General features: G+C 36.5%; 3 protein-coding genes across 4 annotated transcripts; 2 read left to right on the top strand and 1 right to left on the bottom strand.

Annotated features, from left to right (window-relative positions):
• The first annotated feature begins 3,403 nt into the window (after positions 1 to 3,403).
• Positions 3,404 to 7,647, top strand: LOC147473951 (uncharacterized). Its single transcript, XM_086586856.1, has 6 exons — positions 3,404 to 3,619; positions 3,692 to 4,924; positions 5,758 to 5,904; positions 5,999 to 6,179; positions 6,599 to 6,798; positions 7,412 to 7,647. The coding sequence occupies exons 1-5, from the start codon at positions 3,404 to 3,406 to the stop codon at positions 6,775 to 6,777; spliced, it is 1,956 nt and encodes a 651-aa protein (XP_086442982.1). The 3' UTR covers positions 6,778 to 6,798; positions 7,412 to 7,647.
• A 1,145-nt stretch (positions 7,648 to 8,792) lies between these two features.
• Positions 8,793 to 16,179, bottom strand: LOC147473952 (mitochondrial Rho GTPase 1-like). Of its 2 annotated transcripts, XM_086586857.1 has the most exons (13): positions 15,761 to 16,179; positions 15,544 to 15,687; positions 15,286 to 15,462; positions 14,957 to 15,205; positions 14,700 to 14,768; positions 13,552 to 13,607; positions 12,627 to 12,708; positions 11,360 to 11,571; positions 11,095 to 11,164; positions 10,480 to 10,592; positions 9,731 to 9,881; positions 9,123 to 9,309; positions 8,793 to 8,977 (listed from the first exon to the last, which is right to left on the bottom strand). In XM_086586857.1, exons 1-13 carry the CDS (start codon positions 16,115 to 16,117, stop codon positions 8,904 to 8,906), a joined length of 1,941 nt encoding a protein of 646 aa, XP_086442983.1. In that variant the 5' UTR covers positions 16,118 to 16,179; the 3' UTR covers positions 8,793 to 8,903. The 2 variants fall into 2 exon arrangements, with proteins under 2 accessions (XP_086442983.1, XP_086442984.1); XM_086586858.1 differs by lacking the exons at positions 10,480 to 10,592; positions 11,095 to 11,164.
• Positions 16,180 to 16,807: 628 nt separating this feature from the next.
• On the top strand, positions 16,808 to 21,944 carry LOC147473953 (uncharacterized). The gene is made up of 10 exons (XM_086586854.1): positions 16,808 to 17,185; positions 17,255 to 17,346; positions 17,521 to 17,623; positions 17,808 to 18,070; positions 18,266 to 18,397; positions 18,596 to 18,709; positions 19,030 to 19,194; positions 20,284 to 20,498; positions 20,954 to 21,110; positions 21,243 to 21,944. The coding sequence occupies exons 1-10, from the start codon at positions 17,011 to 17,013 to the stop codon at positions 21,456 to 21,458; spliced, it is 1,632 nt and encodes a 543-aa protein (XP_086442980.1). The 5' UTR covers positions 16,808 to 17,010; the 3' UTR covers positions 21,459 to 21,944.
• Positions 21,945 to 22,296: the final 352 nt, after the last annotated feature.

Below are 22,296 nucleotides of genomic sequence, written 5' to 3' on the forward strand. Positions count from 1 at the left end.
CTTTCAAGATATTGACAATTGTGTTTATATGAAACTAATGAGAGTGAACTGCAGAGGTGTTAACACGAGTGGTTTGCCAGTTACCAAGGAGCTCACTAATGCGAAGACTGCACAAGTTCACAACACGCCATGCTCGGGGCATCAATGCTTTATATTACTTGTGCTCACATTGCAACCATCATGATGTATGTTAAGGGAAGCATGGGCGAATGAGTGGTCAAGTCATACAAATAAATTAAATCGTTCTTGGAGAAAAGATGAAAAATGGCTACGCTGATTAGTTTTTAACTAGTCAATTTAGGCTTTTCTAAACTAACAGCTCCATTTTGGGCATGAAAATTTTACTATTTGAATAACCGAAGTTAGGCTGTTCTATTTTAACACGCTCAACAACTATATACTGCAAAAGAACAACTCTCAGATTCAGATACCCACATTTCTATCAATACATTACTGTCCAGGAGAACGTGAAAAACGGATTTGACATTTCTTTCTCACAGATTCTGGCAAGACGGCAACAAGCTATGTAGCTAACAATACAACACAGACACAAACTTCGTTCCGCAACAAATGTACAGTGTGGTTACCACACATATATTATACACCTCTGACCTCCCCAACAAAAATCTGCAAGGACTCTTTGAGTACTGGGGGTATCTCAGTATTTCACATAGAAAAACCTGTCAGTTCAAAACCCTTGCTAAAAGCATATAGAAGTGAAAACTTCCACGCCATAATTCAAAAACCAGGAACAAACAGGACATAACAAACCTCTAGAAGCAACACTATCAATGAGCAAGCAATAGAAGTGAAAACCGGCAGTTCATACAAAGTTATACTGTTCCCCACACCCGCTCTTTCAAGCAGTAGTAGTAGTAGCATACTAACTTCACTCATACGTTTTTAGTATGACAAAATTACACACCCAACAATAGTACTCAAAAGACACCAGAGCTGGCCATCAACCCCCTCAGCTGTCCATTTGATCCCCAAAACTGCCACAATATTCTTCACACTTCTGCATTCAATTCCTTTAAGGTGGGCACTTTACCATAGGAAACTTCCAATTTTTCACCTAACAACTATCACATATCCATCATCCATGTTAGAAAACAAACTAAAATCCAATCAATGTAAATAGGTCATTAAAGCACTTGAAATATTTCCGCTTACCACACAAGAGACTCATACTCTCAATCAAGTCTGCAATAATAACGATGAAGTTGCTGCTTCGAACAATTCTGATTAAATAAATAACCAATTAAAACTATAAACAAAAGATATCAGTACAAAGCTGCTGAAAAGTGTACCTGCATCCATTGCGTCATATTGTTCTATTTCTTTCATTGAAGCTTGAAGATCGATTGGCTTTGCATTAGACCGGAGCCAATTTTGCATGCATATGAGGGCTTCAACCGTGTTAGGCCGCAAGGAACTGTGAAATGGATCAAGTATACGACCTGTTGTGCTAAAAGCAGACTTTAATGCAACCGAAGTCACAGGAATGGCCAGTACATCCCGCGCCAGGAGAGAGAGGAATGGATACTCGGTGGCATTATTCTTCCACCAACCCAAGATTTCAAAAGCTTTATGTCCACTTTCTTCTTCAAGAGGATATGTCAAATACTTCTCAACCTCTGACACACTCCCCAACCTTTGCTGCTTCTGGATATACCTTCTCCATTCAGTAGCAAAGTCGTTGACCTCATCGTCAGAGACAATTTCTTCACTCTCATTCTGTGGTGCCATACTTGAGTTATTCCCAGCATACCACTCATGCAAACGCTGTAATGTAGTCTTCACTTTCCTTACAATCAAATCGATCTTCGAGGCTTCATATAAATCCCTCAAACTAAACCTCACATATTCCAACTTGAACCTAGGATCGAGAACAACCGCAACTAACAATAATGGGTTGATCTTATTTTCGAGGCTCCAATGCAGGTCAAACTTTTCCACCATCCTCAAACCCATTTCACATAAATGGATTTCCTCGGAGTCGCATAATTGTTTCAAACTACTCCTCACTGTGATAAGCTCATGAAACAAAATATCAGAAGTGACATAGTTAGATCCAAACATGTTGTTTGTTGATTCTAAATAATCTTGGATAAACTGAACAAACATTCTAACTCTGTCCCAATCACTCTTTTCCGGAGGGCCACTATAAGACTTTTTGCTTGGATTACTTGTACGTCCCTCATCCTCATCACCATCCCCGTGCTCTATGGATTCATCAAAGTATTGCATATATCCACCATCTTCATCCTTTAGTCTCTCAAATGCTCTTTCAAACTTTTCTGCCGCCTCCAACATCTTATATGTGGTGTTCCACTTAGTCGGTACATCTAAGCACACAGTTATATCACAATCAATTTTCTCCATCTTCACACACTCTTTCCAAGTAGCCCACCTAGACAGGGAAGACCTCACATATCTCACCGCATTCCGCACCTTAACTATCGATTCATCAAAAGTTTTCAATCCATCACGAACAATAAGACTTAAGATCTGAGCCGAACATCTAACATGCAAAAACTCATGCTCCAAGACTACCTTTTCCCAATGTTTCATCCTTTTCTTTAAAAACTCAATTCCTAAGTTATTCGAGCTTGCATTATCACACGTTACAGTAAAAACTCCATCAATTTCCCACTCTAGCAAACACTTCTCCACCATCCTCCCAACCGTCGCACTCTTATGATTCGGAACTACACACAAACTAAGAATCCATTCATTATCAACATAATGTGCAGTCACACATAAGTACTTAATATCTTGCAAAGACGTCCAAATATCCGTACCAACACAAATTCTCTGACCTCTAAACTCACACTTCAACTTCTTTTTCTCTTCCTTAAACATTCTAATACAATTTCTAGCAAGTGTCTTACGACATGGGATAACAAACTCTGGACAAGTAACATTACAAAAGTCTATAAACCCTTGACTCTCCACAAAATTAATCGGTAGCCCATCTACTATAATCATCCTCAATACCGCTTCTTCACAAGCTTGTTGACTAAAAGTACTAGTAGGAGTAGTGGGCAAAACAACATCCGGGTCTATATCAGTAAAATCATCCCATACCTCGGAATTTCGCTTGCTGACATTTGATTCACTCTCACTTCTTTGACTCTCCACTTCTTCAGCATCCACCTCATCCATTGAAATCTACGTGGCAGCCTGGCGGCTTACTTGTATAAGGAATGAGGGTTTAGTTGGAGAGGAAATGAAGAAGGGCCTAATAAGTGAGAGAGTGTAAATTACTTATAATAATAATAATATAAGTAGATGGGTTCGGTTCGGTTCGGGTGAGACTTGAGAGTTCATTTTTTTGCAGAGAGAGAGATAAAGTTACGATATTTATTCTATCAAAGCTGATAAACATTGATGAAAAAAAATGAAATTTCAGCTGCAGTTGTTTCTATTTGTGTTTGTTTTAGTACTAATTTCTCATTCGAGTGGAAACGAAGAGTTATTTACTGAAGAGTTGTTATTGAGACCATTGGCTGATCATGGGAAAGTTCTTGCTCATTTTCATTTTGAGCACAGAGCTCCTTTTCCTAACCGAGATCATCAACATTATAGCCTCTTCCCCAAATCAATTCACCAATTGGTAACTACTACACACTCTTGTTATTTTCATCAATTGGTAACTAATTGGTTGTCTCTGATGTTTATATATTAGGTACAAAAATTTCGAATTCGTGAAATGGAGCTGTCATTCACTCAAGGTCGATGGGACTATGAACGTTGGGGTGGATTTGATCCTGTGTCTAGTAGCAATGTGAAACCTCCTGGAGTTGAGTTGTGGGCTGTATTTGATGTCCCACCTAATGAAGTTGATGAAACATGGAGAAATCTGAGCCATACTCTTTCGGGTCTCTTTTGTGCTTCAATCAACTTCCTCGACTCAACTACTGCTTATTCTGCACCACTTTGGGGATTCCAACAATATTATTCAAGTGGTTTGAGATATGGTGCATTGCCACGTGAGGCTGTTTGCACTGAGAACTTAACTCCATGGTTGAAGTTACTTCCTTGTCGAGATAAAGCTGGTCTTGCATCAATATTAGAGAGGCCATCTATTTATAATGGCTTCTATCATTCACAAAAATTACGGTTGATTTCAACTGGTTTTGGATCAGAGGAAGGGCTGCAACCTGAAATAGTGCTTCAACAAACACTTACTGTTGTTCTCCAATCTGGTTCCCAAAGAACTACCACGAGAGCGGAGAGGGTGCAAAGTTGGTCTATTAGCTCAATTTTTGGAAGGAAAGCCAAACAACGATGTGTGTTGGCAAAGTCCAGCTCTATTTTTATTGAACTTGATAGGGCCTTAGTATCTCAACTTCGTAATTTAGACGTAGAACTCGATGAAATCTCTGACGATTATTGGAACAACTCAGCTTTCGAGTTATCTGTCACTCCAAATAGAGTGATTAAGGAGGCACAAAGTCCATACAGTGGGAACCTAGCTGTACTCTATGAATACTCTATGGACAAGATAAATTCGAGTAAGCCAACAGATATTGGAATTATGTGGAAGCTTCCTATGGTTTGGGCATGTCTACAGGCTCCATTTCATGCAAGTAGGTTTCTAATGGGTAGTGGAAATGAAAGAGGTTCAATCGCAATCTCCCTGAGATCTACAAAATCTGGTTTGGGTTTCAGTGGTGGTAACGCTATTGATGGGTCTAGCATACACGTTGTTGTCTTCCAAGTTGTGCCTTGGTATGTCAAAGTTTATTTTCATACTTTGCAAGTTATTGTAGATGGAGAATACAAGATGGTTGATGATGTCATTGAGAAGATGCATGTCTCGCCTTCTGAGGATAAGGTATCACCTGGGGTGATGGAGATGATCCTTAGATTTCCATGTGATACGAACTCAGTTGTATTAACTATGGAGTTTGATAAGGTATGATTTAGCATAAGTAAGGACTATAATTTTATGTTACATTCCCTTATTTTGCTGTTGATAGTTAAGCATATTACCTAAGTGGGTTGCATGAAGTTTCACAAATGTATCCTATTTTCTCTGTCATTTTGTTGTTTTGTTTCATAAATCTTATTTGGAGAGCAATTTAAATTTATTTGTTCTGAACAACATAGTGTCTTATTATGTTAGGAACCGTGCAGAATATTAATTGAAACACTCAGAAATTGTAACTTAATTGTGGTTTAATCCGACACTAAATAATTTGTAACGTATCTGCTTATGATTGATGAAATTTATATATTCATTAGGAGTGTGTGTATGTGAATACCCTGAGGGTAGTGCCTGAAAGGTGCCTAGCCCAAACAGGTGAGGGTGGATATTAACGAGTCAAATGGTCTGACATTGAGATATATTCTTAATGAGTATGACTTACTGTTTTTATGGACCGGAAAGTATTGGCTCTCGTTAGATTTTTCATTTTTATGAAGAATATGGCTAATCATTTTTAATGACATTGCTGAAAATAATACGTTAACAACTCCAAAATCCATAGCTGATGGAGAGAGACACAACTATGTACTTTAAATGGGCAGCAAGTCTAACACGAGGCAGGCACATGCTTAACAACACCCTCAGGCACACAAATTACATATTCTTAACCATAAAAGTTTGAAAACTCAAAGTAATTAAGATGAATCAGGTTTTCATTACAAACATCTCGTATGCCAAAAATATAGTTGTTTAATGTTCTTGACATTCCAAATAATCACTTTGATATGCTGTATTTGATATGCTGTCTTTTTTGAATCTAGGGTTTTTTACACATCGACGAATATCCCCCAGATGCTAACCAGGGATTTGACATCCCATCAGCTGTAATTACTTTTCCTGACGCCCAAGCAAGTCTGTTTTATCTTGAAGACAACTCGAGCAATTCCCCTATGTTACGGAAGTTCCAGGTATTACTTACCTCAGCCATATGTTGTTTGCTGCTTCTTAATTCCTCTCTTTTGGGATTTATATTTATCATTTTCTTCTATATATGTTACACAGGAAAAGAACATTCTTCTGTCTTATACAGAAGTATTACTTGTGCCCTTGGCTACTCCTGATTTCAGCATGCCTTACAATGTCATTACAATTACGTGCACAGTGTTTGCTCTATATTTTGGATCTCTGCTCAATGTATTAAGAAGGCGAGTCGGTGAGGAAGAAAGACTCTTAAAGAATAAAGGTAAATCATATATATCTTGGACAAGATTAAAACGTTAGGATTAGCTTGAATTAGATTTTGAATCACTGATCCCAAAAGAAAGTGACTTATAGGATGTGGTTGGATAAAATGTAACGGTATGGTCGTATATCTAGTTTTAACAATTAAAGTGAAATTATTCAAAATTACTAGTAAACCCCATGGTGGATTGTGGACAATTTTTCTTCTAGTGGTCATAATGACAACATTTCACTCTGCGACATCTTCTTTAGAGATGTGGTTACTCAAAGGGTCCACCACACTTGGAGATGATGAATGTATGCCTTGTAAAATTCAACAAGAAAAACTGGACCAGTGTTCTTATGCTTATGTTAATGTTCACTATATTAATTGCAACAACTCTTCTCTAGCTGCTTAAATCATTTATATTCATTTTGTAGCTTCCAAAAGGACCAGGTTTTTTCCTCTGCTCCTGCACAAGTTGTCCGCCAAGCTAAGAGGAAGACCGCAGGAACAGCCCGAAGCATCATCTCAATCGTCTTCAATGGGACCCAAGCTAATACTTAAGGTCATATTAGTGGCTGGGGTTGCTATTGGTTGGCATTTTTACCTTAGATGATTGACAGAGTATATCAATTAGGTAAGTTTCTCAATATTTTGTTTTCACTTTAAAGATAATTAAAAGTTATTGTTTAATAATGATTATCTCTGGGTATAAAAATGACGTAGAACTTAAATTCTGCTTGTCATGATATACCAATTAATGAGATTATTAAATGTGATTTTGCAGTGTGATTGTATACAAATAACACACACATATAAATATACAATGCCTGAAATCTTAGAGAAGGTTTATAAGAGAGTAGTCTCTTTAGAAATCAAAACAGGTTATCAGCTACTTTAGAATTTGATATGCTGTATTTTCACGTTCTTATTGAGAAAAATTTCGCAATGGCCCTAATATACAAATACAGAAAATACATGGACTTAGGGGTTAGGAAGAAATCATGTTGTTTAGGACACATTTGACAGGGAGAAGAGAAAGAGTTTCTTTTTTATCCCCACCCTGACTTGAAAATGCAACAATCAACATACCATTTTACTGGTAAAAAAACAAATGTAATAGAACATGTGATCATATTCCTTAGTTCAATATTCTCAAGAAACATGAGAACTTCATTGAGAACAACAGATCATTTACTGAAACAAATTTTGATATAAAAGTATATTTTCGTTCTTTGTGAATAATGCAGTTTCAAGAGAATTCAGTTTGGTCGAGGAGCTTTCTCGAGTATGGATCCATTCAATATAATTTTTCCCTGCCACCTGTAGTGCTCTTTGTAATTTACGTCTTTACTATTGTAGTATGTTCAAATATAGTACGATGGTTTACTTTGTAGTTTCTTATTTCCTTCAAACGTATTCAAACACCTGGTCAATTCTCCATGGAAAAAAGGAGGAAGTAATAGATGAGGTGATTTTGTATTTCCACCATGTAGCAAGCAGTTAATTAATTTGTGTTTGTAATCTCCAATCATATTTTGACTAACTTTAGTGGGCAGATTAATTGTGAACTCAATTCTTTTTAGGGAACTCTATACCCAAGATTTGTTTGTATGACTGCAATTTTCTGGGAGTTCTGTGCGTGTGATCACCTGACCTATCACATCAGTAGAATTGCCCATCTCTTTTCAGAAGGAACTTAAACATATATATATGACAGTGAAAAAAGCATATGGATCAATTGTACGCAGTGCTATCAGATCATTTCTATTATGACCCAGTGAGCTTCTGTGAATTTGGAGCCCCAGTCGTGTATGAAATCTGGATAACATTCTAAACAACAATTCGGAAGCTTATTTAACGTGCTGGGTTACATATATTTCTTGCAGTTTATCAAATCGACTTGGACAAACTCCTATCTACTTGTTCAGTTCATACTTCATAGTACTTGTTCAGTACTACAGCATACACCAATATACTGACAATACAAAGCAGAGAATCTGACAGCGTATATATCTATCGACGCTATAAATCTGAATCCTTATGTTTTAGCAGATATCTCGATTTTTGTTCTAGTGGTTTAGTTTCTGTGGGTGGAGAACAACAAAACACCAAGCTTCATCACTCGGGTTTTGGTGTCCTGTTGAGTGAGTTCACCACATTTTAGTTGAGTAAATTTCACTTTTTAAGTGGGTAAATTCAGCTTGGCTTTTGCATGTAAAGGCAAATGAAATTTGACTGGAATTTGGACCCTGTGAACTATGGGATATGGCGAGGCAACTCTTTAACCTGTATAATGATGAGCACCTGGTGATTAGAAAACTCTTCTTTTGGTCGTTAGAAAATTGCTCAAAATTGAGATCCAAATAATATACTTAACAAGTTAACATACAGCTAAGTATGCTTAAATCTAGTTTTAGTGTAGTGTTTCGTGCTTAACACTAGACTGTTCTCTGATAGAATATAAAGAAAGAGAGTTCCAACCTTTTGTTTTTGTTTTTTGCCTCCTTTTTGTGCTTAACGCAGACTATATGTGGAATGTGCCGGAACCTCACTCTATGGCCACCCACACAAAATGCACATTGATAGGACTATAAATGGGCATCTTCGATGACGATTACAAACCGGATCTAACTGAAATCTCTTGTATTGAACATAATTCACAATCAGCGAATTTCCAAGTAAAGAAAATTATAAACATCCCACAACAAATCAAAATCCTTTACATCATATAAACTGTGCCTAGCTGGAGATCTTTCTTGCAGTATATACACGAGAAGCAACTAATCCAACAAAAGCAACTGCTGCTCCAACAACTGAAAGATACGGGGAGAAGATAATTAAAAGGGTAAATCTGAACTGATCCTACCACAGTAAATGACAAACAAGAACACATTAAAAATGACAAAGATATAATACATTAATCCCGAAAGGCCTTAATGTTCACGTATAGAGGTATACCTGAAATAAACATGAGAGGTCTTTTAAAAGGCTGGTAGTACATCTGGTAATTTCTGCCAGCTTCAGTTATAGGAATACTCAGGTGGGGCTTCTGTGCAGCCGAGACTATCCGACAGAAGAGATTATTTAGGTCTCCTAACTTCGCACTCACGGGTATAGCCGTCTCTATTCCCATACCATAATTGACCTACAACAACATAAATTATATAAACCAACAGTGATTATCTAAAAAATATATAAACCAACAGTTCGAACACAAACTTTTAACAAATATAGTGAGTGGCAAATTAAGGAAATGATGATCCACAATCATAATGTAACATTTGAAGTGACCACCACGACAATAAAGTAATTATTATGGATAAGGTCTCTTATAATGGGACGAACAAAAAGGTTAACGGAGCAATATTGTGGATGAAAACTGTTGAGAAACCCCTACAACTTTTGGTAGTTGCACATATATCTATTGCGCACGATTCAGGAAGAATGTTTACTCTCTGACAAGAACTTTATGTAGTTTTATAAGTGAAAAAAAATATACCATAACACAAGAAGTTCATGTTCGACTATCTAAAACAAAATAGATAGATAGAAAGAAAGAAAAGTACCCTTGTTGAATCTTGTACAGCCAATGGATACATATCCAGATCATCCTTGGCTGCTACAATGAGACAGGGCACCTCAAAACCGGTTTTCTCTCCATGACCAGCAACCTCCACAAGCAATTCCATTGCTCTTTTCCACGACTTTTCATCAGAACTGGAAAATTGAGAAAATGTTTCAGATGGTAATATGTAAAACGGAACAAATGGAAAAATAATCTTAACAATCAATGGTCTTAACATATATGAAAACGAGAAAAGAGGTGCAAGCTTGACATAATCGTACCTTTACCTATTTCAGTCGAAGAACCTTGTAGTTGTTGTATGTGTGAGAGGACAATTTAATGCAAACCAATTATATAAAAAGGTATACCATATAGTTCTTTGTTATAGCTCATCATATCAGTCATACTCAGAACAAGCAGATAAAATTTTGTAATGGCACACAAAAATTCCCACGGGACTAATTTTTATCAATAAAATTCATTTATTAGGATTTCAAAATTTACAAGAGTTCATAAGTATTGGTGCTTGTAGCAAGATTCTAAATTTACAAGACTACACTAAATTTCTAATCATTTCACAGAAAGTATCAGCGAGAAGTATTGTATAGTAGTTACAAATAATTTCTTGTGTGTATTCTCCAATTAAAATCCAATATAAGTGATAGTGCATAAAAGGAAAATTGGCAACAGTACTGTGTGTGTGAGAGAGAGAGAGGTTTTGTGTTTGTGTTTGGGGGGATAGGATAATACCTATCATGGACAAATATGGCTACATCACAGGGTGCTAATGATTCTTTATTAGAGAGCAGCTTCCTGGTTCCATCCTCTGGTATCTGTCGCAATATGAGGATCTTTCTAGTTCCCTGCCAAGATATGAAACGAGATTTGCATGAAAACTGAGAAGGGAAAGGTACACTGCAAAAAATCTGCTAGTGACAATAGTGAGTATATTGAAGCAAAATCCTTAATGTGTAGAAGATTTGGTAGCGGTATTGAAGGTTTTATGTTCCATTGGCTACATACTAGTAGGGCAGGGAATCGGGTCGGGCCCGACCCGATTACCGAATACATCGGGTTCAGGTCGATTTTTATATCCGTTTTGTAATCGGGTCGGATTCGGGTTTGGGTATTTTGGGTTCGGATATAATTTTTGGGCTTTTTTGAATTTTTAGTGTTATTCGATCGGGTTAGTCGGGTTCGGATTCGGATTCGGATATAGCCATATCCGACCCAAACCCAACCCGATCCCTGCCCTACATACTAGATTACTAGTGGTGGTGCATATGGGCGTGCCCTCGCAGGTGTGAGTGAAACATCCAAAAAGGCTCATCAGAATTACAGAACTTATTTTCTAATAGTACTTACCCCATCCTCAAAAACAACATTTGCTGCAAAACGCTCGTTAGTGGTTGAAGTATAGATTTCTTTGAAGGGCCTACATTTGGAACTAGAAATAATAAATGACCTACAACTAAAACCTGAAAAAGGAAAGAAAGTACCTTTACCAAAAAAATAAAAGGAAACACAATTTGTGACTTGACAAAATCCAGCAAATAACTAAACTTTTAGCCTAAATATGAACTTGAAGTCCAATAAGAAAACGAGCATGAAAATTGTGCAAATATCTCACCTTTTTAGGAATGAATTCAACAATGCTGATTTTCCAGAACCTTTAGGTCCAAAGACAAAGCACTGGAAAACTTCTCTTTCCATTTGTTTGTTCTCGCGGTCCAACTGCCTTTGTTTCGTTATACGGAACGCAGATGTAGGATCACCCACATATCCAATGTAAATCAAATTAGCCAAACTCTTATTTGGTTCTAATAGTGTCATAAGGGCCCACTGCAACACATAAAGCTCAGTAAGCATATACAAAATCTATATGAAAAAGAACTTTTGAAAGAACTGAAAGTAGGAAATCACTTATGGTCCAGACTATTGTAGTATTGTTAATACTTAATAAGTTAATAGCCTAAAAAAAAATAAATAAACCCCAGTACATGAAAATTGCAGTTTCAAAAGACAACCTCAAGTCATCAACTACTTTTAATCACAAATGTGAAGTTCTTCACAAGTATCAGTATAATAAGTATGCGTCATATCATCCAGTGATAGCTCCTATATAATTAACTTTATATCAATTTGATCATTAAGTGACAACTCCAAAAGTAGCAAGCAAGAGTTATTTTGTTGATGATGGACAATGTAGTCACAATGCCAGGTTGCACATGAGCCACTGGCTCAATGGTTGTGCACCCCTCCCGCCATGTATGAGGTTGCGAGGTTTGGAACTCACTAGAATCACATAGGGGAGTTTTCACTCGCGTAATTATCTAAAACCCTAGTCCCTAGCAATAGCCTTCGGGCATGGTTTCTCTACAGCCGGTTATGGCTCCATGGTTATCTACCCTTTGAGGTTGGTGATCTAATCCTTCGAGCCAGATAGACTGTGGCATGGCGTGGCTGCTTAGGAGGATCAAAACAAGTATCACCTCTAAGAAAGTCATTATACTACGAAACTTATAACTTTTACTGTACACCACATGACTACATAAGATTTAACCTAATCTTGAAACGGTTTAATCTGGTCGAGAAGAGGAAACATCATGTGCATTCGAACTCGAAGGATGTAAAGAACAACTCATGTACTTAAATTTTAAATTGATAAATGCATGTAGTTTATTCCATTGGGTGTATACGATGTGTTAGTACATTCCTTTTTTTTTTTTTTCCTGTTTTGATCATATATGATTGACAGAAATTAATTTGGTGACGTAATGTAAAGGTTACACATATTGCGCTGAGATCAATATGGAGTTTATGGACAAATAAACTCAGTCATCTTTGTAATTCAATCAAGCTATACTACACAAAACATGAGAAAAGGGGGCATTCACCTTCGATAGAAATCCTTCAATAGATATACCTCCTGATGCAGTAGTTTCGGCCACATCTTCATATGGAGCTTCAATCCAAGGACTGTTAGTAAAAGAAATAAATAAATAAACTAATTGAAATAAAAAGGGAATAGAGTCACCTCAATTCAACTCAGAAAATTTGACAAATAGCATTGCAAATTGAAAACTCAATCTTATAGTGAATATTTAAATAAGAAAATATAAATAAAAAATAAACGGGATAGTATAATGCATGGGAATACCAAATAATTAAATCAAAAGCATGATAGCTGAATTTTTAATGAGGCGGAAAACAGAAGTGTGTCATGAAAATTAAAAGGAGTAAATAAATGACACATCATATTGGGTAACATTTATCAAGATCTTGGTACAACGGTAAGGACAAATTTTCTTTTTGGAAAGGTAACAGACGGATAGAGTAGGAGATTTATTCAATATACGGAGCTACAAACATGACCTATCTTGCAGAGTCCATGCAGAGGGTTTGGTTAAGATATGCCAGATTCTGCCAATATTTTACGAAACTGTTCACTCAAACCTCCAACCCTCCCCCTACGGGACACATTAGTAAAAAACCAAGTAATAAGTTCCTGATCCTACTCCATGAGCATTATCTCTGACCAGTACCTCATGCACTACAGAGAAAGAAGCTAGAATTTGATTATTTCCACAGTAAAATTTTAAGTCAAACTTTGAGGTTCATTAGTGAGTTTTAAAATCTAGGTTATCGAATTTATTCAAAACCCAACGATAGGTTTGTTTGAAGTTGTAACAGAATTATGGATTTATACCATGGAATGACAAATACTCAAATTTCAGTTTCTGGTAAGAAACATTAAGGCAAAAACATGGTAATTGAAAGGACTTGTGCCAACAAGCATTGTCTGTACAGAGACCAAGCTACCTTTCAGGTGCCGTGGAGAAAAGATCATCAAGCTCAGCAACTTGTAGGACCCCATCCTAGCAACAAAATGCTCTACCATTAGTGTCTCAAAATAATCAAGATTAGCTAGCGCACCAGAATTAAAGTTATTGTAAGCGAATGGATTTGTGTCTTGCACACTCATGCTATTTTAAGAAAGGATTGCTAGAGATATGAGTATCTTGGATACAGTAAACTTGATAATAGTGGGAGGGTGGGGTGGGTGGAGGGGGGAATCAGGTGTTCTAAACTATCTAGTTTTTGTATATCAAAGACAGATAAATTGATTCACAATTCATATATATGTCAGTGAAAAATTAAAAAATGAGCTGACTTTCTTATGTAAAAGAAAAAAAGGGAAAAAGCACAAACTTTTGAATTTAATATAATTGGATTAAGTACTAGCACACCCCTCTTCTGTATAAAAGTATCATACATGATGTTTATATATCTATAACAAATATATTAAAGAGGTGTGTTGTATAATCTAAATAGGGTCACTACAACGTGTGGACTTGATCGGGCCGTTCCAAGAATGAAAAATGTGAATATCATAGTTTCTATCTATTACAGAACATGACAATGTGCACCAATGTTTTTTTAATTCGCTAGAAGTCGTGTAAATTTCGATATGCTATTTTATATGAGTTGTGACAGGGTTTGATATTACAAGAGATGCAGAAGAGAACTTCGGAATCCTTGTTACATGACTGTATCCTGGATGTTTACAGAAACAGACACTGAAGTCTTTAAAAAACCAACCTGTCTCCTGAGATATCCCCACAATACCTAATTGTGCTTAATTTCTTGCCAGCTGCTATCCTCATACTAACAAGTATTGCACTAACTGCCCACTAGTCTCGAAACCAACTGTAGTGCCAAAAAGATGCACAAGACGTGAATCCCTTGTCTAAGATTTATTTATTATATGAACTCATTCATGTAGGATACCATTAATTTAGCATTCATTGCCACTTAGTCATAATGTCATAAAAAAAAAAAAAACTAACATAATGACAAGATATTACCATGTACAAGACCAGCCAAATATTGTTAACAAACAAACATGAGTAGTTATGCTTTTAAAAATCTGAAATATTGTATTTGATGCTCTAAAAAGGAGGTCTTACAGAATCAACATCAAAGGAGCTGAAGGTTTCCTTCAAGAATTTTACAGCTTCATCTGTCAGCTCCACACTCTACAAGAAGAAGTCGAGGCGTAAGTAATTGTCCCGCTTAGGGGAAAAAATGGCTATTTGGATAATCAAAAGAAATTAGGAGACAAGTCCTAGCGAATAAACTAAGACCAAGCTCAAATCGCTATAAATGCTCCATGAGATTCCAAACAAATTTAAAGACAAAAGGAAGTCTTTCAAAAGACATGTACCTGATCAGGAGCTCGTTTGAATGAAACTGGATGGAGATCATCTCTAAGTTTGATCTCGTCATCATATCCAAATTTCCTTAGAACTGTCCATAATTCGTTCGACTTATTTTGCAATAAAAGTTCAGTTAGGATAAGGAAACCCTTCAATGTAAGACCGCGATCATTAACCCCTTCAGGATGTTTATCTTGCACCACGCGTTTTATATCCACAACTTCAGAAGGTGGCAGTGGGACGTTGAAACATTTAATCTACAAACCAATATCATCTCAAAAGGTTAGCCACCAAAATAGAAATAACGCAAACAGAATAATCTGACTAGAAAACAAACCTGAAGATCATTAAATTCAGTATCACTAAGAGTATTATCCTTATCATGATCACATAGATTAAATATCCGTTTTAACGCTCTCTCACATCTAGGCTTCAATTTCTGTTTCTTCTTATCAAATAACGGTGACGTCGGGAACAGAACCGCAACATTAGCATAATAAAATACTTTCGAAACCTGTAAATTAACAACACATCATTCAAACTGCCCAACTACTTAAAAAAAAAAAAAAACTACATTGTCAACAACATAACCCACCTGAAAAAGATTCCGTGCCGAACATTCAGTACACGTCTCAATCTCAGGATACTCTTGCATCAACAACAACAACTTCTCCTGTCTACCCGTAGTATCCTCAACCTCATCCAACTTACATCCAACAACAATCACTGGCACCTTCACCTACACATCAAAACATAATTACAACAAATACCCTTCTCTAATAAAAACACATTATTAATAAATAAAACATTACCTGTAATTGCCTAAGCAATGGAAGCCAAAAAGAAGACAAACTCTCTAAAGAAAGAGGTTGGTCACATGCATATGTCAAAACAATAGCATCAGCAGATTTCAACTCATTGTGAAGTGAAACTTGGTTTTCTGAATTTGAGGGGGTGTCAATAACAATAAAAGGGACACGTTGGTCTGGATAGAAATCAGCAAATAAACGAGTTGGTGATAAAACAGGTGGAATAACAACTTGTTGTTGTGGGAATTTTTCATTTGCTGCTGTTGTTATTAAACTTGATTTTCCTGTACCACTATCTCCTGCTACTACTATTCTTACTTTTGGGTTTTTTGATTTCGGTTTTGCAGATAAAATCCCCATTTTTTTTTTTTATAAACCCTAGTTTTTTTTTTTGGTTCCCTCTATTTTTTTTTTTAATTTTATTTCGGGGTTTTAAGGGTATTTTCAAAGTGTCGGGATATTGGCGATAAATCGGTGGATCATATCGCATATTCGCATAAGGCAGACCGACTAACAAGTGACTGTCTGAAATATTGGCTCGGATATCCTTAGAAACCCTGTGTTTACTCCACCTATAAATATGGAGGGGTTTTCATTTAGATATGAAAAACCTTATTTTAGTTTTTATAATGAAGATATAAAATAGAATTGAAAGGATTGTGTACACTAAATATGTGTGACAGTATAATTTGGGCTAATGGATTTGATGAATGGTATTGTTTCGATACCAGACTCGCAATACTGATTTGTTTATCTAACTATACACAAGTGAAACAATAATTTGGGCCTATAAATCCATGGTAACAACATAAGATAAGGTCAATTTTCTTAAAGTTGTACCAGTGTAAAAGTTGAAAGTTATAATTTGTTTATAGTATGGTGTAGTTGCAATGAATCTTGTAAACAATAATTTCGCCTTAGTAGTGACGATATGGGTGTTAACAATATTTTGGAAGTGACAAGTAATTTTATATTAATTATTATTATTTTATTTTCTAATTCTATATAACAATCATTTTATAATTATAAAGCATTTGTTTTGCACCCAGAAAAAAAAAACTGTGCCATAGTCGTTGCTAGACATAACACACTGACTTTATATAAGATTCGCCTAATGTACATGTTCCTTTTCTAAAAGTTTCAGATTCCTTTCAACTCTCTCCTCCTAAAAATATTCTCTAATCTAAAACCCAAATACATTTCCCCCAAAATGTTGTCATCAAGGTTTTGGTAGGGGTTTTGAACTATTAGTAATGACAGAAGTGAAAGTGGTTAATAGCAAGGGGTGTTCTAAAATTTTCGCAGAAGTAGTTTCTCCTTCACTACGTTCTTTTCAACCCATGTCTCCCGCTTCTTCTTCTGTTCCGTCGGTTAAACGCACTGGTGCTTTCTCTGCTCTCATCATTTGTGTTACTGGACTATCTAAAGGTACTACAATTACTCGTTTTACGGATTTATTATTTTCAAAATCTTTATTATGAGTGTTTTTAATTATAGAAGCAAGGCAACAAGTGATGGATGCGACGGAGAGATTGGGTGGTCAATACAGTCCTAATCTGCATCCTCAATGCACTCACCTCGTCGTTCAAATATCCTTTTCAACAATTTATGTTTATAGATAGTTACTGCAACCATTGCATCTGTTCTAAGGACCAAAATGCCGGCGTAGTTTACGAAATCTTTATGGTTATAGGCATGATGAACTTTTCCGTTTTCTTTCTCCTGAGTTTGTTGGCCTTGCAAGAGTTCTTAACTTTTTTTACAGCTATGGTGGGCGTAAGTTTGAGCACGCTCTGAAGCATGGATTGAAAAATGGTCTCTATGTTGTTACACTGGGGTGGTTTGTTGATAGTGTTAGAAAGAATGGTGAGTCCAAACAGCTTTTGATATCAGTTTAGTTGTAACTTTAGAGAGTTCATTTATTGTTGCTTGTATGTCTAGAATTTCTATAAAATTTTAGCTTCTATTGAAGTGAGAAGTTTTTATATAAACGTGTGAGGTTGTGCTAGTTATCTTTTAGCGAATGAACTCATTGTGGATATTTCCGCAGTGAGATTGAGTGAGTCGCTTTACAGTGTTAAAAGTGCCGGGGAAAATGGTCTAAACATGAAGTCGAATCACCTGGTCAGGGTCAATGATACTGAGAATTCTTGCCTTCCTGTTGGATTGCGTGAAGATACCAAACACTCCAACAGGACTCAGCAAGCACAGCTACTGTTTTCCGAAAAGGAGTCTGGGACAAGGGCAGATTTGGTTCTATCCGTCAAGTCCATATACGTGGATTCAGAAATTTCTGATGATGTGCGAAGGAAGGTAATTTTGGAGATATCAAGGAACTATTTCCAATTTTAGTTTCAAATCCATGTTTAAGTCATCTTAGAAATACTGCTTTTGAGTTTTAGTTGTAATGTCTGATCGCTTTTAAAGTTAAGCTGAAACAGTAGTAATAAAGGTATTTTGAGAAATTTGCAGAACCTTTACTTTAATGTATGTACTTTGTTGTGGTAGGTTATTGATGCTGCTACTAAAGGAGGTGTTGCAACTATCGATCTTTGGTTTGTTGGCTGCAGCGCAACTCATGTGGTTTGTGAAGGGCCTTCCATTTGGAGATATCTTGGTCACACGGAAAATGTTGTTACTGTAAGTTCCACTGGCAGGATAATCCCATTGAACATACATTTTTGTTGTCTGGGTGATCGGGTGATTGAGTGATTCTGGTCTAAAATCCGTAGTTGGCCATTTGCATATTCTGAATTGGTGCACGTATAATGTAAGAGATGTCGGAAATTGGAATCTGTACTTGGCCTAAATATTGTTTTTTTTTTTTTTTTTTTCCAGCCACAGTGGATCTTGAAAACGGTGAAGGAGAATAAATTGCAAAGACTTGTTCACTTGTCTGCTGACCTCGCGAGGCAAGCGTCTGGGATTCTAGAAAATTTTCAGGCTCGACAGGTATCTTTTCTTATGGTTTTCCTCATGCATGTAGGGTATCTTGAAAACCTTATGATCATTCTCAAGTTTATATTCAACTTGTATGAAGCACAGCATTTGTTTGGGCTGGTTTTAACTTTTTAAACCATCACAAAACCGCTTAATGTGGATTGTAAGTTTTTATTTGTCATAAAATACTTCCTGCATCCTGGAAGAAGTCATCTGGACAAGTGGACAGCTTGTAGTTTACCATAAATCCAACCAAAAAGTAACAAGAAAAGGAAAAGAACAAGAATATGAATTGAAAACATTTGAAGAGAGAAAGAAAAAAGTTATAGCAGTATGTTCCGTTTCAGGAGACTAATGGGACGGATGGTTCTCAATATGTTATGAGTGTCACGGAGCATCCAATGTATAGTAAAAGTAGAGCAAGCCTTGAAGAGAGGCAACAAATTGTGGATTTGGCAAAAGTTGGAGTTCGTAATCGTCGGCCTCGCCATATGCAGGTTTGCAATTTTTGATATTTATTTTTATTTGGGCTTCTCATATCCCCGTGTTTATTTTTCAAGTCATGTCCAATTTATATCCCCACCAAATTTCAGCCCTTAACTTATTTTTGTATGGGCTTCATGGATGAGTGTCGGACAATTTGCATTTGAATTTAATGTCAACCATGCTTACTGTTTATGTATGTTTATGGTTTGCAGCTCTCCTTTTGTTGAATTCTTTGTGATGACACCAATGAGAGCATCACCAACACACTTCCATAATCGGTTTCTATATGAAGTTTTAGAAATTAAAATAGGAAAACAGACCCCCAATGCACTCCTCTATTTAGAAATTGCTGGAATAGGAGTCGAAAACCAACTGAAATGTAGAACGGTTGGGACGGCACAACTTTACCTGTCCCAATTGGACATAAAGACAGAAGGAAACTTAGCATTTTATATGCCAGGGAAAATTTAAGAATGGAAATTAAATTTTGGATGCCTAAAGTTTAACCCTCCCAATTATAGTATAACAAAAGCAATTAAATGGCGTCGGTACATAGGATAGAACGGTACCTTTTTGGCCCCAAAAAATCCTATGTGGCGTTTCTAAACCAGAATTGACTTTGGTGATGGTCTGATGAAAGGAAATATTTTAAAAGGACCTGAAGGACGGATAATTTTGGAAGCATTAGCAATCCATAGCGTTTCAAGTACATTGTAGCTTGTGCTGATGACGTGGACCTGAGCATCACTGGATGTCTGAGGCAGGCCAACACGCCTCAATTTTGTTCCTGGCTGAACTTGAGGAACAATGCCACAGACACGGACATTAATTATTATGATAGTATAGAGGATTAAGTGTAATTATGGTTCACTAACTCCAAGCAGACCAGGCATAAGGGGGCAAGTCATACTTCATGCATTCTGCAACAAGATATTATATGTTTCTGTGCTGCATTAATGACCTGATTATTTCTCAGTGAAGTAATGTTTAGCATGCTTAGCATTTAGTAGTTAGGACTGTGCTTTATTCAACAATTTTAACAAAAACAAAACAATATATGACTTATTTAATTATATAATTTATTTTGGTCTTAACTACAGAAATTTCAAACTCAGATACGTCCAATTACCCCAAGCATCCTTATGGATTCCATCTGCTGGTCAATTTCAGATCCCACTTCAGCTGCTTGTGTGTACACAGATATTTCTGGTTTTGAAGACCGTGGTGAAAATACCTCTGTATTTTTCGATGCTAGGGGGGATGGAAGGGGTCCGGAAGCCTCATTTGAGAACTTATGTCGACCTCTTAGAGAAAGGTGCTTAAGTTTTATCTTTTATCATATCCATATCTTTTCACTGTCTCTTACAAGGCTCCAGGTGGTGGCTTGAGGCTTACTGTTTGTTGAATTTGGCTACTCTAAGAAATGATTGTAACACACATCACTCAAAAATTTGCATGTTAACCCTATAATTGGTGCCACGACGGTCATTGTCATTTATGTCTGTTTTAGATGGCATGCAATTTTTGTGGTTATTCATGCGTCTAGTGATGATATGTTTTGATCTTTCAGAGCAGCACTCTATGTCCTATCAGGTGTTAATCATTGAGACTTTTTAGGAGTTCCGAACTTTTGGAGTTCCAGCTATATTCTTGTGGTGTACAAACTATTATATGCATATATTTCCAGATTTATTACGCATTCTTTATCTCTTGGAGTTGCAACAACAGATGCTTATAACTAATTATTTTCTGATGGACTGTTGATTGCAGTGAAAAACTAGAGAAGATATTCAAAAATCATTTCCTTACCATATTGTTTCCAATTGATCGATTTGGTGAGATGGGTCCTTCTTCTAGGACATTCTTCAGCAATAATGGTTTTACATGTTTGCAAGTGTTGGATTATATTTATACATTTTATCAGGGTGCGTGAGTGAAGAAGTGTGTTACCTCATTCTTCATTTATTTATTTATAATATTGGCATGCATCTTATGTGCGATTATTGTTTCTTACTTTACCCAATATTTTTTTTCTTGTTGTACTTTTTATTTTCAGGAGAACATGACAGCAGATGAAGTTGCTGTTGCGATTCAGACTGACTCGAAGCATGCTGATCGGCTCCGATCAGTCTATGTCAGTAAAGAATCGCTAGAAAGTGGTAATGTGCGATTCAAACGGATCAATTTCCTGGGGACCAGAAGAAGTTTTGAAATGCTGAAACGTGTAGGTGGGGATAACAATAGCAATGTTTATGAGCTTTTAATCAGAGCATGATATAATTTTATAGAACTTTTGACTTGGATCCTGGTGGGTGAGTTAGGTAGCCAAAACTGTGGAATCAGCTACTGATTATGCACATGAAGGTTGGACATCATTCTGTCTGTAGAAGGTTGAGGTGGATCCGTGGATATTACTTGTCGTGTTGATTTAGACCTCTGCATTTAGTTAAAGAGTTATGGTCTAATCTCCACAACACTGGATCAAGGGAATAAGGTGGATCCGTGGATATTACTTGTCGTGTTGATCTAGACCTCTGCATTTAGTTAAAGAGTTCTGGTCTAATCTCCACAACACTGGATCAAGGGAATAGATCCTCTGCACCTCTGCAAATTTGCAGCTCCCACCATCGAGTATCATTTTATACGAGTGTGTGATGTGTATATTTTTCTGAGAAACAAATTCTTTACTTGACTTTGTTAATATTTTGTACTGTAAATTCACACGTTTTTCTTCATTATAAATGACGATATCATTCCCATATCTGTTTTTCGTTTCTTCTATTTTCTGTTTTTCGTTTCTTCTATTTTCACATGTTAATATGCCACGATGAAATTCGCTGTTACTGACGTAAAACACAGGGCAGAAAAGTTTAAAGACGGTCACTTACTCAGACACGTGGAGCACTAGAAATCAATATCTAACCAAACACCAAACCGAAAAAACACCGGCCAATTTCAGGTGAAACATCAAATATTCGACATCAAATGACGCGGTTTTGACCAAATAGCGCCGTTGAACTCTTCTTTCTTTTCTTTCCCAATCTCTTGCGAAACCGCGTGATTTGAAGCCCACTGTTTAGCCCAAGCCTATGTGGTGTTAGAAAAACCGCACA

The sequence above is a fragment of the Coptis chinensis genome, unplaced genomic scaffold, assembly GCF_015680905.1.
Source record: "Coptis chinensis isolate HL-2020 unplaced genomic scaffold, ASM1568090v1 utg157_pilon_pilon, whole genome shotgun sequence".
Classification (NCBI taxonomy): Eukaryota; Viridiplantae; Streptophyta; class Magnoliopsida; order Ranunculales; family Ranunculaceae; genus Coptis; species Coptis chinensis.